This window comes from Achroia grisella, unplaced genomic scaffold (assembly GCF_030625045.1).
Source record: "Achroia grisella isolate CSIRO2021 unplaced genomic scaffold, CSIRO_AGI_Agris_v1 utg660, whole genome shotgun sequence".
Taxonomy (NCBI): domain Eukaryota; kingdom Metazoa; phylum Arthropoda; class Insecta; order Lepidoptera; family Pyralidae; genus Achroia; species Achroia grisella.
This window is the reverse complement of record NW_026712984.1, coordinates 5,023,316-5,038,063: the sequence shown is the minus strand read 5'-3', so window position 1 is coordinate 5,038,063 and position 14,748 is coordinate 5,023,316. Positions and strand designations below refer to the sequence as shown.

The 14,748-nt window shown below is 32.7% G+C and overlaps 1 protein-coding gene across 2 annotated transcripts in view; it reads right to left on the bottom strand.

The window, feature by feature from the left end:
- Positions 1-14,748, bottom strand: part of LOC131849818 (monoacylglycerol/Diacylglycerol O-acyltransferase) — a 41,675-nt gene that overhangs the window by 4,794 nt on the left and 22,133 nt on the right. For both annotated transcript variants that reach the window (XM_059199943.1, XM_059199942.1), the window contains exon 2: positions 590-728. In XM_059199943.1, coding sequence (XP_059055926.1) covers positions 590-728 — 139 coding nt within the window. The remainder of the gene's footprint in view (positions 1-589; positions 729-14,748) is intronic.

The window sequence follows — 14,748 nt, the reverse complement described above, 5'->3', positions numbered from 1 at the left end:
TAATATAACCTAAATAAGAATACTTTGTTGGCAAAACAATTTAGAATAGATCTGTGGATTTATGTAATCTGTGGTGCGTTCTGTTAATAATAATAGCAGAGTATACTCTATAGTAAAATTAATAAATAAAAAAGCTAATATTATTATTATAATAAACTCTACGATAATAATTAAATAGACATAAACACCAAATCAAGAGACTTGACAGACACCAGGTAATTGTAGACACCACTCAATCTAGGTCTGGCCTGATTGCTGTCACCAGGTTGCCAGCTCTCGAAACGACCAATCCGGAAGAATAACATGTCAAGAATTTTTTACAGACAGATTTCTATAATTATCGATTTTCGTCAACGACATGTGGTTGCAATTCACGCAAAAGCTAATCTTATCGTATAATTTGTCACACATTCTTGGAATCCAGTAATTCATTGCATGGATGCATTTAACTATTTAAAAAACTGGAGATATTATTTCATCCGGTGGTTAACCATTGGTGCTGTTCATGCTCTTCGTTTCCCGCTTATCATCAGGCGAGCCTGCTCGATATTGCCATTGTAATTCCATTCTATAAAAAAGAGTTACTTACCTATATAATCTGTACAAGTGGAATATAATGCTGCTCATGTATATAAGGACAATGATGACGGCTGGTAGCAGGAATGTCACGATCACCGGTGTCAGGAACCATGTCAGCCATAGACTATACTCGGCGTCAACGTACTCCACTGGAAAGAAAACAAAACGTTGTATTTATGGCGCCACTACAGACACCTGCTAATCAGTACCCACTTCGTTGGCCAATACCTAAACATTTTCTACTACCAACGACGAAAGTTTTTTTCAATTTACGGGTCAATAGTCTATGACATTCATAGATACATGTTATAATTCTATAAAGAATTTTCAAAATCGGTTCAGTAGATCCAGAGATACAATCTTACAAACTCATAAACTTTACCTCTTTATAATATTAGTATAGATATTGCGATATATTTATTTAATATTCCATAAATTAAATGCTACAAAAGTAGTATTCAATGCTAGAAGCTTTACCTAATCTATATATTTTGACGCTGTTACAAACCCCTCCGATCGATCCCCCGTCCAATTCAAACTAGGATCGAAATTACGACGGCCTGATCCCAGTTTCGAACCCCTATCGGTGCCCTCAGACTAAAGTGTTACCCGTCAGATGTGGTTAGCTCTAAGCCGCTCCATAAGTTCTTCCGCGGGTTTGGAGTGTCATCGACGCTCGTTGAACGACTATATAACTTTGAGGTATATAAAAAAAATTAAAAGTATCGAAATGTCCGCGCGGTCATAAGGTAGGCTGTATGCTTATTTGCCATTGTAATAACATAAAAAAAAACACGACTAGTAAAAAAACGATAACCCAAACGGTAGAAATCTTTATACTTTAATACAAAAACAAAATAAATATTATCACAGTTCCGACATACAAATGATATAATATAACCCAAACATTAAAAACAAACAGATATAGGCCCGTATCAGTTGAATCCAGATAGTTCGCTGGATGAGTGTTACAACATACAAAAATATATATTTGTTATTGTAACACTCATCCGGGTTCTTCGTGCAACTAACACAAGATGCAGCCGGGTCACCTGAGCTATCAAACGAAACACGCATCATCCACGAGGTGGCAATTATTTTTATCATACTGTGTCAAAACAATTGACTTTTGTAATATTTTTTTATGATAAAGTATTTTTATACCTGGCTATTATGTGGAGATAGTAACTTTAGTGGCTAATAAATAAAGTTAATTAATATTGAAGAAAGTCGTTAATAAAGTGAAAGATTAAACATACGATTTATACAAGTTGGTAGAGTCGTTAACAATATACTATTGATATATGTATATAGATATATCAATAGTATATCTAAATATATATAACCCGAAGGTGACTGACTTAGTGATCTATCAACGCACAGCCCAAACCACTGGACGGATCAGGCTGAAATTTGGCTTGCAGGTAGATGTTATGACGTAGGCATCCGCTAAGAAAGTATTTTGATTAATTCTACCCCCAAGAAGATAAAATAGGAGATGAAAGTTTGTATGAAACTTTGTTAATTTTAAACCGATCGTGCTGAGACTTTGCATGCATAAAGCTACTATGAAGATACATCTCCTAAGAATGGATTGTGATAAATTCCACCCCTAAAGGGATAAATGAACGCGAGCGAAGCCGCGGGCAAAAGCTAGTATAATATATTATTATATACATGGTTTTAAGTCCGCCAAATGTACTGTTAGTTTGAGTACTGTGTGCATTTTCGATCATAATTAATATAAATTTACATTGTAAACGTTATTACGGTTCTAATTTTTCGAGTTTTCACAGGAAGATATTTGTTTCTAATGAGTTGTAGACAATATAGTATAGGTACAAGAGAAATAGAAATAATTAGATAGAAATAGAAATATTTATTGAAACAAACTTAATAAAAGCACTTTTTTCTACTACTCATTCGGAACGCAGACTCATTACAAGAACGCCTATGAAACTTGCATGTGTTACGTAACTGTGACTTTTCTCTTAAATAAAAATTGTTCAGCATTAATTTTTTAAGATTTTGTGTGAATGTGAACTGCCAATAAGCCAGATTGACATAAGTAATAAATATAATAGCTTATATATAACCAGTCATCAGAGCAGACCAGTCTCTACTAGAAGCGCCCGTTCACGAGTACAACGGGTGAGCCAGTCATATTGCGTTCATATTTAAGATAACGAGTCAAAATCAAAGTCAGTCCAATATTGAACTATAGCTAACTTGAGTCTCACCTCATATGAGGAAAACATTACCCTACTATAATCATGGTAAATAGACGACTTGGTAAAGTTTTCTTTATATTTTTCCTTCCTAAAACCGATTACAGATACAAGCTATTGCATAGAGTACTTACCATATAACAATTATGGTATCTACAACAAACTTACCTTAATTACAACAGGTTTTTTTAAATAAACTAATGTATTTGTTTATCATGTTATTAGAGTAGGTATATATAAAAGTATATAATATGAAGTGGATGGATGGGAAGGGAAAGGACGCCCTAAAACAGATGAAAAAGAGAAGGATGGTATGGTGAAAGATGATATGAAAAAAAGGAAAATATGTTCAGTTATGACGGCCGCTAGAGGTCAGTGGTAGAGGATGACATACTGCACCGACCACAAATAATAGGATAAAGCCAAGGCAATGATGTTATTTTAACAATTTTGTTGGTTTAAATATCTTTAACTACATAATCGTTACTTGAAAATATTTGTAGGTAACTATTTTTTAAGCCTAATTTGGTTTAGTAGTTTAGCACATCGCTTTACTTCCGATGATTGCTGATTCGATTCCTTGTACGGTGCAAACATTTCTATTCATGATTTGATTATATGATTGTTTGTATTGGTGTAACACCCTGTTTAAAGTGAAGGTTGTACTCAAGTTTAATCGTCCCTTAGATAGTATATGAATAAGAAATTGGACATTATAAACAAAGCACTTTATGTGTTACCATTTATATGACATGTCCAGTACCCATAACACAAGCTCTGCTTAGCTTAGGACTCGATGATGCTATGTCTACAGTTGAAATGAAACTTCTACGTTAACGGGATGTATTAGGATTATTCGGTCACGAAAACGCGTTACCATCGATTGAAGGTGGTAAACGATATATCGCGTTGTGAGAGAAAGAGAAATGCTGGTGACGACAAAGAGAGGGCAACGGGAGTTCGTTGAAGTATCACTTCTACTAGGTGTCCCAGCATTTATTTCTATTATTATTACAATACTGTAGTTAGGCTGAATCAACGATTATAGGCATTAAATGATAATATTAATTTAGTTATAGCCTTATCAGAGGTAGACTTTGTACATTCGTCTGCTTAGGTACATCTGTCTCACTATTACTTAGCCGAAAAGCTGATCTTTGTAAGATCTGTTTTCATTTTCATCGAATTGGGTGTTATTTTGCGGAAGTCATGTCACTACTTAATGGATGTATATTATTTTGTTTAATTCCCTTACAATTATCATGTTAGTCTCATAGACTACAAATATTCAGTTTGGAAACTTGACTCATCTGATGGTAAATGATGACAAGACCTAAGATGTACTCAAAAGAAATCTATTCACCATAGACTTGTAGAATCCAGGTTGTATTTCTCCGGGAACACAAAACCTGGAAGTGTGTTCCAGTCTTTGGCAGTGCGTATTAGAAAGGTCGACGCGATCCGCTCAGTGCGAGTATGTGGAATTTCCACGACGTACGTATTGTAATTGCTTAGAAAAATTTAGATTACTAACGTCAATATTATCCCATCAAAAACATAAATGTGAAATGATAGCCGAGTTTAATATTATGATATATGCCTTGATTGTTGACTTCTACGACAAAAGAGATGAGATCTAAATGGGTGCCAAGTTCAATGGTCTGTCCTGAAATGTATTTATAACAATATAAAATATCATTTCTTCTTATAACTTAGGATAATATACTGTAGCCTAAGGTCTAACTTGGCCAGTTCTCATATACCAATTATTACTTTCGATTGCTAGTTACTATTAATATTAAAATAGGAACCGACAAGTAACATGTTTAGAACTTGCGAAGGCTACAGTATATTTCGTATATGAAAACTAGCCAAGTTAGACCTTAGGCTACAGTATATTATCCTAAGTTATAAGAAGAAATGATATTTTATATTGTTATAAATACATTTCAGGACAGACCATTGAACTTGGCACCCATTTAGATCTCATCTCTTTTGTCGTAGAAGTCAACAATCAAGGCATATATCATAATATTAAACTCGGCTATCATTTCACATTTATGTTTTTGATGGGATATCATTACTTTTTGTACATAAATTATACGAGGTACTTATTTATAACTAAATTAATACCAAATTATTTTTGATAAATACTGTATTTTCGTATATTTACGGGGTATAATTGTCTTTTTTTTGTGTTATTTTCTATATTTTCTTGTAACTTTTAAATGTTCAAGTGCAATGCCAATTCAGTATCAGGAATTTTTGGGCAAATCGGGGCGGTATAACGTCCTCAGATGGTTGTACTCTACAATAGAGCTCTCGTGACTTGGATCTAAATTGTTAAGACGTACTCCATCTAAGGTTTTAACTCTGGAGAGTCCAACGTAAACCTGCCCTTTAATAAATATAGAGGAGGCTATCTTGAGAAGAGGACTGCCAAAACTAAGGCCTTGTGATTTTTTTTTTTTATTTATTTAGGACTAACAAACAGTAATACAATATTAAATATACATACAATATGTGATGAGATGAAAGATAAATGTATCACCAACGACGTTAATCACAGTTTACTTAAGACAATAACTATATAATCATGCAAATTTGTCTAGAGTAGTGGTGAATTTTATACAAAGTTACAAATATCGACTCAAAATGCAACTTATCTATTAATATAAGAAAGCGTAAAATGAAATAAAATAAAATAATAATAATAAATAAAAAAAAAAGGAATTACTAAGAATAAAAATTAACATCTATTAAGTTAAATGGGTATGTGACAAATTCTGACCAACCATCTTTTTGAATAATGATGGTCTAGTAGCAAATATATCGATATTAGAGAAGTTATCATTATATGCTTTAACAATTCTATTAATTGGTGACCGAGTACCAGAGTTTGTACGACATCTGTTAACACGAACAATTCCTGTTTTCTTGACGTTCTCATTTGTGCTCGCGATGAAACTCTGTAACTTATCTGGTTTGTCAAAGAGGTGCAATCATATTTATTTTGAACTATATCATATAAAAACATAATCTCAAGTTGTGTGCGTCGCGATGTTAGATTTAATAAATCAAATTTCTTCAAAAGTCTGTCATAAGAAAGATGGCTATGGTAAAACTTATATTGTAATCGCCGTAGAAATTTTTTTCTGTACCATTTCAATTCTATCCGAATATATATTGTAAAAAGGGTTCCAAACAGTTACGGCATATTCTAATTGAGAGCGAATAAGACTTTTGTATAAATATAAGTAAGTAGAAGGGCTTTTAAAATTAACACAGGTTCTCATAACATAACCATACATTTTATATGCTTTATTAATTATATTATCGATATGTGTATCAAGTACGAGCCTAGTGTCTAAAGTAATATCTAAGTCTTTGATTATTTCCACATTATTGAGGACAGAATTACACAATGTGTAAGAGAACTTGCTTATATTTCGCTTTCTGGAGAAAGTGATACTTTTACATTTTGTTAGACTAAGTGTTAGCTTGTTAGTTTTACAGTAACTGCTGAAACGATTCAGATCCTCCTGAAAATGTATATGATCATTGGGACCATCAATTACATGATATATTTTAAGGTCATCAGCATACAATAAAATTTTGCAAAACTTAAAGCATGAATTGACATCATTTATGAACATTATAAAAAGTAAAGGACCTAGGATAGCAATAGCATATGTTAAGCAAATACGGAATTGTTCTCTATCAACATATACATTATTTAATATCTGAAACTTCGTATTGACACGTTATAGTTCGTAAAGACGATTATGTAACAAATTGACTGTTATCTATTGAATTCTCAAGAAAACAATTTGTTACCAATGAGTTCTCATTCTCGAGTTAACTATACATTCCTACTTATAACTATACTAAAATTGTTATTAATTTTTGGTTTAAACTATTGTCTATACCATACGTATTTACTAAAATAATGTAATAATAATATAATCACAAATATATAAGTATAATTTAAGAAAGCTATAAATTTCGTAGCATAAATCGCAACCTTATAGGTTAGATATCGAGAAACAAAACATTGAGTTTTATCGCACCGCTCCCACACGGCGCCGCCGCGGCGCCCTATACCGAAATGCCTATTATTTAATAATTATTTATAAAAATAATGATTTTACACTATCGATGTGCGCTAAATATTGAAACAATAATTAATACCAAATCTCAGTTAATAACATAATAAATACGAAATTCGACTATACTCCTAGTTATAAGTACGAGTATATTTTAGACAGAATCTAAATTATAGCAACTAGTGTTTACCGCTCAATGCAATATTTGAAGTTTGCTAGTTATCGACACTGATGTGAAGGGGTCAACGTAAATTGGTAATGATCGACGTTTTCATACAATATTACTTTCCGTCCAGTACAAGATGAGATTTTACGCCAGGGATCAATGTCAATTGGTGGCTATCGACATTTTCATAGAATTTTAGTATTCGTCCAGTATAAGTTGAAATATAATCAATTAAAGTGAAAAATTGTAGTAAAATGATAACAATTTACCAGTTTCAGATTTTTTCCTTTATATTCACCTAATTACCTATCTGCATACCAAATTTGAACTTCCTAGGTCATCTGGAAGTGGGTTATAATTTTGATCTATAGTTGATCAGTGATAAAAATGACGATTTTTGGACATTAATATCTAAATAACCATTTGAGATATGTTTATGAAATTTGGAACACATATTTATCTCGCAAGTCTCAATATATGAACCAAATTTGACAGGTTTATGTGAAAGAGTTTTTGAGTTATGAGGGGGTCAAAAGTGGCTCCAAATGGTTCGTGTAAATATACACACGGTGCTGCAAGGCCAGTTTACTTGAAACTCGGCTTGACACGCTGCCGCGTGTCTAGATCAATGCGTCATCTTAATAGTCATTGTGTATCATTGCTGCTGCCGTTCCGTAATACAAAAATGTAATCTTTATATGATGCGAAGGCAAATGCATCAACAAAGAGCTAGATGCAAATATGATACAATAATTACTAATATTAATGAAATAAATATATATCCTCGTCCTGTCTAAGATTTTTTTATGTAATAACCTTAAATATTATTAATTAATACACAAATAATGATCGTAAGCGTATTATTGTGCATGATTCCTTAGACATCACGCGAAGGTTGTAAATATTCTGTCGACCAGCTATCATAAGACTTTAGCTCTGTAATCAGAATTCTCAGCGAGGCCCTAAAGGGCGTTACGTATAATTAGTAAAAATCACGGGATTTTACCACGTTTTATTATTATTGAGTTCCCGATATTCGTGCAGTGTTTCAACCGGCAGGCATGATCATGATCACGGGTTAACTGAAGAGCAGCGTGTAGATGGTAAATAAAATCTTTTATATAGGCACACACATGCGTCTACCTTCACACGTCTATGTATTTCTCGCTCGATATTCATCCGGCAAACTATACTCACAGTATTATTCCGAGTCAGCTGATCCGTATATTTTTCTGATTTTAAACCTAAATACGGTGACATAAGCTTTAGTTTGTTATTTTATATCTGGTATCCGGTTCTATTATCACACGTCTATTGAACGTCTGATGCAAAAGTGGCCTCTCGGACCAAACACGCATCGGCCACGAGATTATTGGGTTAAACTTCGAATCCGTGTCTAGCCGAGTAACATATATATATATGTGTGTCCCAGTAACCCAAGTACGCTCGTACATGTTACTCTACCAGACATAGATTCGAAATTTAACCCAATAATCTCCTAAATATATTTAGGGAAGGGGACATAAATATAAATTATATATATATTTAGGGGACTACTTGCCCCCCCATTGCCAGCAATGTTCCTTGTTAGGTCGACCTTTACGCAACCCCTCCTTTATTCACGGCTAATTACGAGTGTGATATTTTTATTTTTGATCCCTATTTTCATATATAAAAATAAAAACCGATACCTAACTTTTTATCAGTTTTTTAGATGTTTTCGATCTTCATTTACAGAAAATTTATGAGAGTTTTTAGTAGAACTATAGGCGGTGACGGTCAGAATTTATTAAACCCTGTATTCATAGGGAACAAAATAAAAAGCAATATTTAAGTAAATTCTGTTTTTTAGTTTAAGATAGACTAATGAATAGCTATTTATATACATATATAGATAACATACATGTATATTTTTCATATCACTAGAATCTGTACATATTTATGATAGACGACAATGATGAAACGAAATGAAAACAATATTATGTGGAAAGTAACAATATTAAATAACATATAAAACTGCATTTTGTATAATAACATGTAACTATTTGTTAATCACAATGATCTGTGACCTCTTCCGTCTCATCATTAGCTTGATTCATGATCATTTTGATGCAGCAATAATACTACTGTTTTGACGCGGTAATTATTTATACGTATAATTAATAAAAATCACGTGATCTTACCAAGTTTAATTTTTATTGAGTTCCCGATATCTCGGCAGTGTTTCAATCGCCATGTTTACGGATAAAGTTTACTCGTAATCATGGCGGATGAAATACTGATACAATTATCCCGTGATTTTTACTAATTATACGTATAAACAATAATACTATGTAAGGAATTATATAGTAGCGGAATATCGAAGAAAATCTTTGATATTCGAGTAGATATAGAAATTATTATAAATTTGACAGCATATTTAATTACTCACTAGCTGACCCGTGCTTAAAAATAAAATGAAACGGAAAAGAATATATTCCTTGATTTACATTAAATCCATTCTCTGGCAATCCGGTTAAAAATGTATTTTAATTTATATCAATTTGTGAAAAAAAACCTATATAAATAAATATAATGAATCTATCAACCGATTTAAAGTTCATTTTTCGGCAGTCATGTTAACAACATTTTTCTATTCTTAATAAGAAGTGAAAAAAGAAACAAGTAAGAAATCATGTTTTCTGATATCAAAGTATAGGTATAAATAAAATAAGTACTAATTTCATTGTCATTTCAATGTTTTGTTTTGTTTTTATTACATTGCCATTTATTTAAATATACACGACCATGTCAAAGGTTAGATGTTAATAAAACTGAAAGGAAACCAAAACAATTGTATTTAGATTTTATAATAAATTATTTTTAAAAAGACTTTTTCAACCATGTTTTTTTCAATCGCATATACATGTGTATACTGTATATATATTATAGTTGGTTAAACCCGCGACCACTGAGGTAAAGCGGTTTGTTAAATCGCTAGACTATCGAGGTCAATAATATACATAGAAAGCGTTTGCACCGAACGGGAATCGTACCCGCGACCATCGTGCTTTAAAGACTAGACTACTGAGGTCGTATAGACATTCAGTGTTAGTTCAGTAGCCTCGAACCAATGAACTCGTGTACATCCCGCCCTTATCAGGATCCGGTACAGCGTCCAATCATTTAGATAAGTAATAATTTAATGAATGCAACGCTCTGACCTGAATTACGTCTAGTCAGCGTCTAGACAATAGACACATATTTTAATAAGCGAGTTTTACAATCTATGCAAATTATTAAAAAAAATACAAATCATCGACAACAATAAAGAAATGTGGTGGCGTTGAGTACTAAGTTACAGAGTACATTTAAAAAAAAAACACTTTTTTTCATTTACTTCTCTTACTTTTTTATTTCATTTTCATTAATAATTTATTCTGTATATTCACGTTCAGATCTCAGTTACGAAAATCATCTTAAAAAAATTAATAGCATAAAATATAATTTTACCGATGCATACCATTTTAGTTTAAATAAACATAACTTAGTCTCTTAATAAACATAACTGGTCTTCATCCGCGAGGATATTACCCTCGTGGATAAAGACGCGGGTTACTCCTTGTTTTATTATCTAAACAAAATTTCTAAAATAAAACTAGCCCAAGTTACACTTATAACATGAGTTGTCTGCGAGTGAAAGTCCTGTCCAGCCGTTTCGGAGGTTAGCAAGAACGATCAAACAGACAGACAAAAACTATTGAAATTCAGTTTTTGATTTCAATATGGACGCTCCACTTAAATATAAGTATACATACAAAATATAAATAACATTAATACATTTATTACTAAAATTGAGCCTATGCCGACCCCATAACAGAATAACTGACAGTGGGTAATCAAGCAGGAATAATATATCATACTAGCTGTACCCGCAACTTCGTCCGCGTGGAATTTTTCTAAAATAAAAGTAGCCTAAGTTACCCCTTATTATATAATAAGTTACCTGTCTGTCTGTTCCGGCTATCTATTTTGATAAGCTTATTTTGGCAGATAGCTTATATAAGCTATCTGCCAAAAAAAGTCCCGTCAAAATCGGTCCAGCCATTTCAGAGATTAGCCGGAACAGACAGACAGACAGACAAAACTTGTAAAAAATGTTATATTGGTGTATATACCGTATTTATATTCATAGGCATGTAGTAAAAAAACGGTTATTTCAATATTGCAAAGGTAAGGTAGACGGATACTGCCGGACACTTACCGGCTAAAAACCCCAAGGTATGTGCTAACCTCTTAACAGAATAATATTCAATTAGTGGGTAATCAAGTAGTAAATATATAATTATATATAATTTATTATCTTTAGGTTCAAGCGCATCACAATAATAATCTATACATATAAATAAAATTGTAGTGTCTGTTTGTGATATTGAAATAACCATTTTTTACTACATGCATATGAATATAAATACGGTACATATACCAAAATTACATTATTTACCATTTTTGTCTCTCTGCCTGTTTGTTCCGGATAAGCTCGGAAATGGCTGGATTGATTTTGACAGGACTTTTATTGGCAGGTAGCTGATGTAATAAGGAGTAATTTAGGCAATTTTATTTTATAATAATCTTTTATTTTAGAAATTGCAAGTTAAATTTCACGCGGACTAAGTCGCTACAGTACAGCTAGTTATATATAATTTATTATCTGTAGGTTCAAGCGTATCACAATCATAATTGGACATATGTTATTACTGTTGCTACGGAACACTATTCAATTTAAACACGATGCATTATACTATTTTCTAAAAAAGTGCCTAATAGTCAATTCTATATATACGTCATATAATATACCTATTAGTACGTATAATTAGTATTTTATTTTCTTATACGAAATATACTGTAGCCTTCGCAAGTTCTAAACATGTTACTTGTCGGTTCCTATTTTATTATTAGTAGTAACTAGCAATCGAAAGTAATAATTGGTATATGAGAACTGGCCAAGTTAGACCTTAGGCTACAGTATATTATCCTAAGTTATAAGAAGAAATGATATTTTATATTGTTATAAATACATTTCAGGACAGACCATTGAACTTGGCACCCATTTAGATCTCATCTCTTTTGTCGTAGAAGTCAACAATCAAGGCGTATATCATAATATTAAACTCGGCTATCATTTCACATTTATGTTTTTGATGGGATCCAATTATACGGTAACCAACAACTGAAATGCGAATGTTGAGGTGGATGTGTGGTGTGACACGAATGGATAAGATAAAGAATGAATACATTAGAGGAAGTATGAAAGTGGCACTGGTGTCGGAGAGGTTGAAGAGTAATCGTCTATCATGGTATGGACATGTAATGCGTAGGAATGAGGATAATATTTTAAGGAAGGTGTTACATATGAATGTGGATGGTTATAAGGGCAGAGGAAGGCCGAAAAAGAGATGAATGGACTGTGTGAAAGATGATATGGTACGAAAGGAAGTAAATAACGCGATGACTGCGAACAGGGATGAATGGAAGCGAAAAACATATAACGCCGACCCCAAATCATTGGGATAAGGAAGAAGCAGATGATGATATGAAATAACGGTAACCATTTACCATTAGATGGGCCGTATGCTTGTTTGCCACCATAGTAGTCATAGTAGTAGTATAAATAATAACCGCTATTTTATATAGTGGATGTTTGTAATAAGAAATAAATATATATATTCATAATGGAGATCGTAAGGTACGTACATTATAAAATCTACTTTTTGGTTTGTTTATTTGGCGGTTGGGCTATTACTCGTAGGTCCATCAGGGACGAGAACTGAAGGATTTTCTTAAGCGAATCTTAGAGACATTACAATATCTACAATCTTAACCTACAGAACTATTTCAGAACTAATGCCATATTTGGGGATATATTTATTTTTCTATATTACTAGATTTTTACATGCGATTTTGTTCGAGTGGAATTCAACTTTTTTTTATACAAATACATAAAAATTCTAAAATAAATTAACCTAAGTTACTTCTTATAATATTTTTTTTATAAAACACAGGGGACAAACGAGTATGCGGCTCACCTGATGGTAAGTGATTACCGCCGCCCATGAGCACCCGCAATACCAGAGGATTGCAAGTACGTTGTCGGCCTTTTAAAAAGGAATAAGCTCTTTTCTTGAAGGTTTCAATATCGTATCAGTTCGGGAATACCATTGCTGGAAGGTGATTCCACAATGTAGTTGTGCGTGGCAAAAAGTTTCTAGAATATGAACTATCTAAGAAAGTTTACCAAGAAAAAAACAGTCAATTTTTAAAAAAAATATTTTTGATATATGTGACATTACTATTAACTCCAGGTGGACCACCAGTTCTTTTACCACACCAATCATATAAAAAAAATGTACTACTCGCCTTTTCCCCAGCTTTACAGAAGAGTTCTCACCTCTTCTGTGAAGAGTCCTCCACTTCTTCCTTTTCCCCAGCTTTACAGAAGAGCCCTTCACCTCTTCTGTGAAGAGCCCTTCACTTCTTCTGTAAAGCTGGGGAAAAGGCGAGTAATACATTTTTTTACAGAAGAGGTGAAGGGTTTTTTCCAAGTACCACTTAATCAGTAGGTTGAGGCGCCGTGACATTATCGTATCAGACGTTTATCATTAGCTAGAATTATTTAAATTATTTTTTTGCCCCTCGCTATCGTAGGTCGGCTATCACAACATACACAGAGGATGTTGCACGGATGTTGATATACTTTTACCCGATAAATATATATCGTAATACTTATAGATAGTATTGATTTTATTCTCTGTTCTGTTGCTGTGGCCATGCAGAAGACCCCTCCATCAGATTTTCAGTGATAAGAGCTGACTGCCTTTCTGTATCTAATCGTGTGCTCATGGGCGACGGTAATCGCATACCATCAGCAGTAAGCAGTGAGCTCGTTTGTCTTCTACACTATAAAAAAAGAGCAGTGCCGACAAGAGCGTGACTCTTAAATTATGAATGAATGATACGTACAGTAGATTTTTAAGGTTAAATGCCTGAATAGCCGTAACCACTCAATTAAGGAAAACGTACATAGTTAATTGATATAATATTAATGTATATAATGAAACTAGTTTCATGCGTAATGCATGAAGCTAATAGTGTTTGGAGTTCGTAATGCAAATTAGGTTTAAGCAATAGCATGTATTTAATATTTGGCCTTAAAATATTCATTCATATCTGATTGTTGTTGACATTATTTCATTTTTTACGACAAAAATACAATATATTTTTATATAATTAGAATACATTAATTGTTGATCCGCATTGAAAAATCTTTCAGTGTTTGATAGCCCCTTTATCGAGGAAGGCTATAGTAGTATATAACATAACTATATAATATGTTACGACCAATAAAAGCGTAACTACAGTCAAAAATTTACAAAAAAAAAAGGCGAAAAATCTGACGCAGACGAAGGTGCGCGGGTCAACTAAGAACGAAGCTTGAAATAGAAATAATCTTTATTCAAATAAACAATATAAGCACTTTTCAATAGTCACATTTTTTTATTCTACCTATCACCACAGATAATATAATATTACATACTATCACTCATTCGGAATGCAGACTCATCACAAGAAGAATTAGCGAGAAACTTGTGTGTTGCTCTTTTAAATAAAACTCTTGAAACTGATTTTTTAG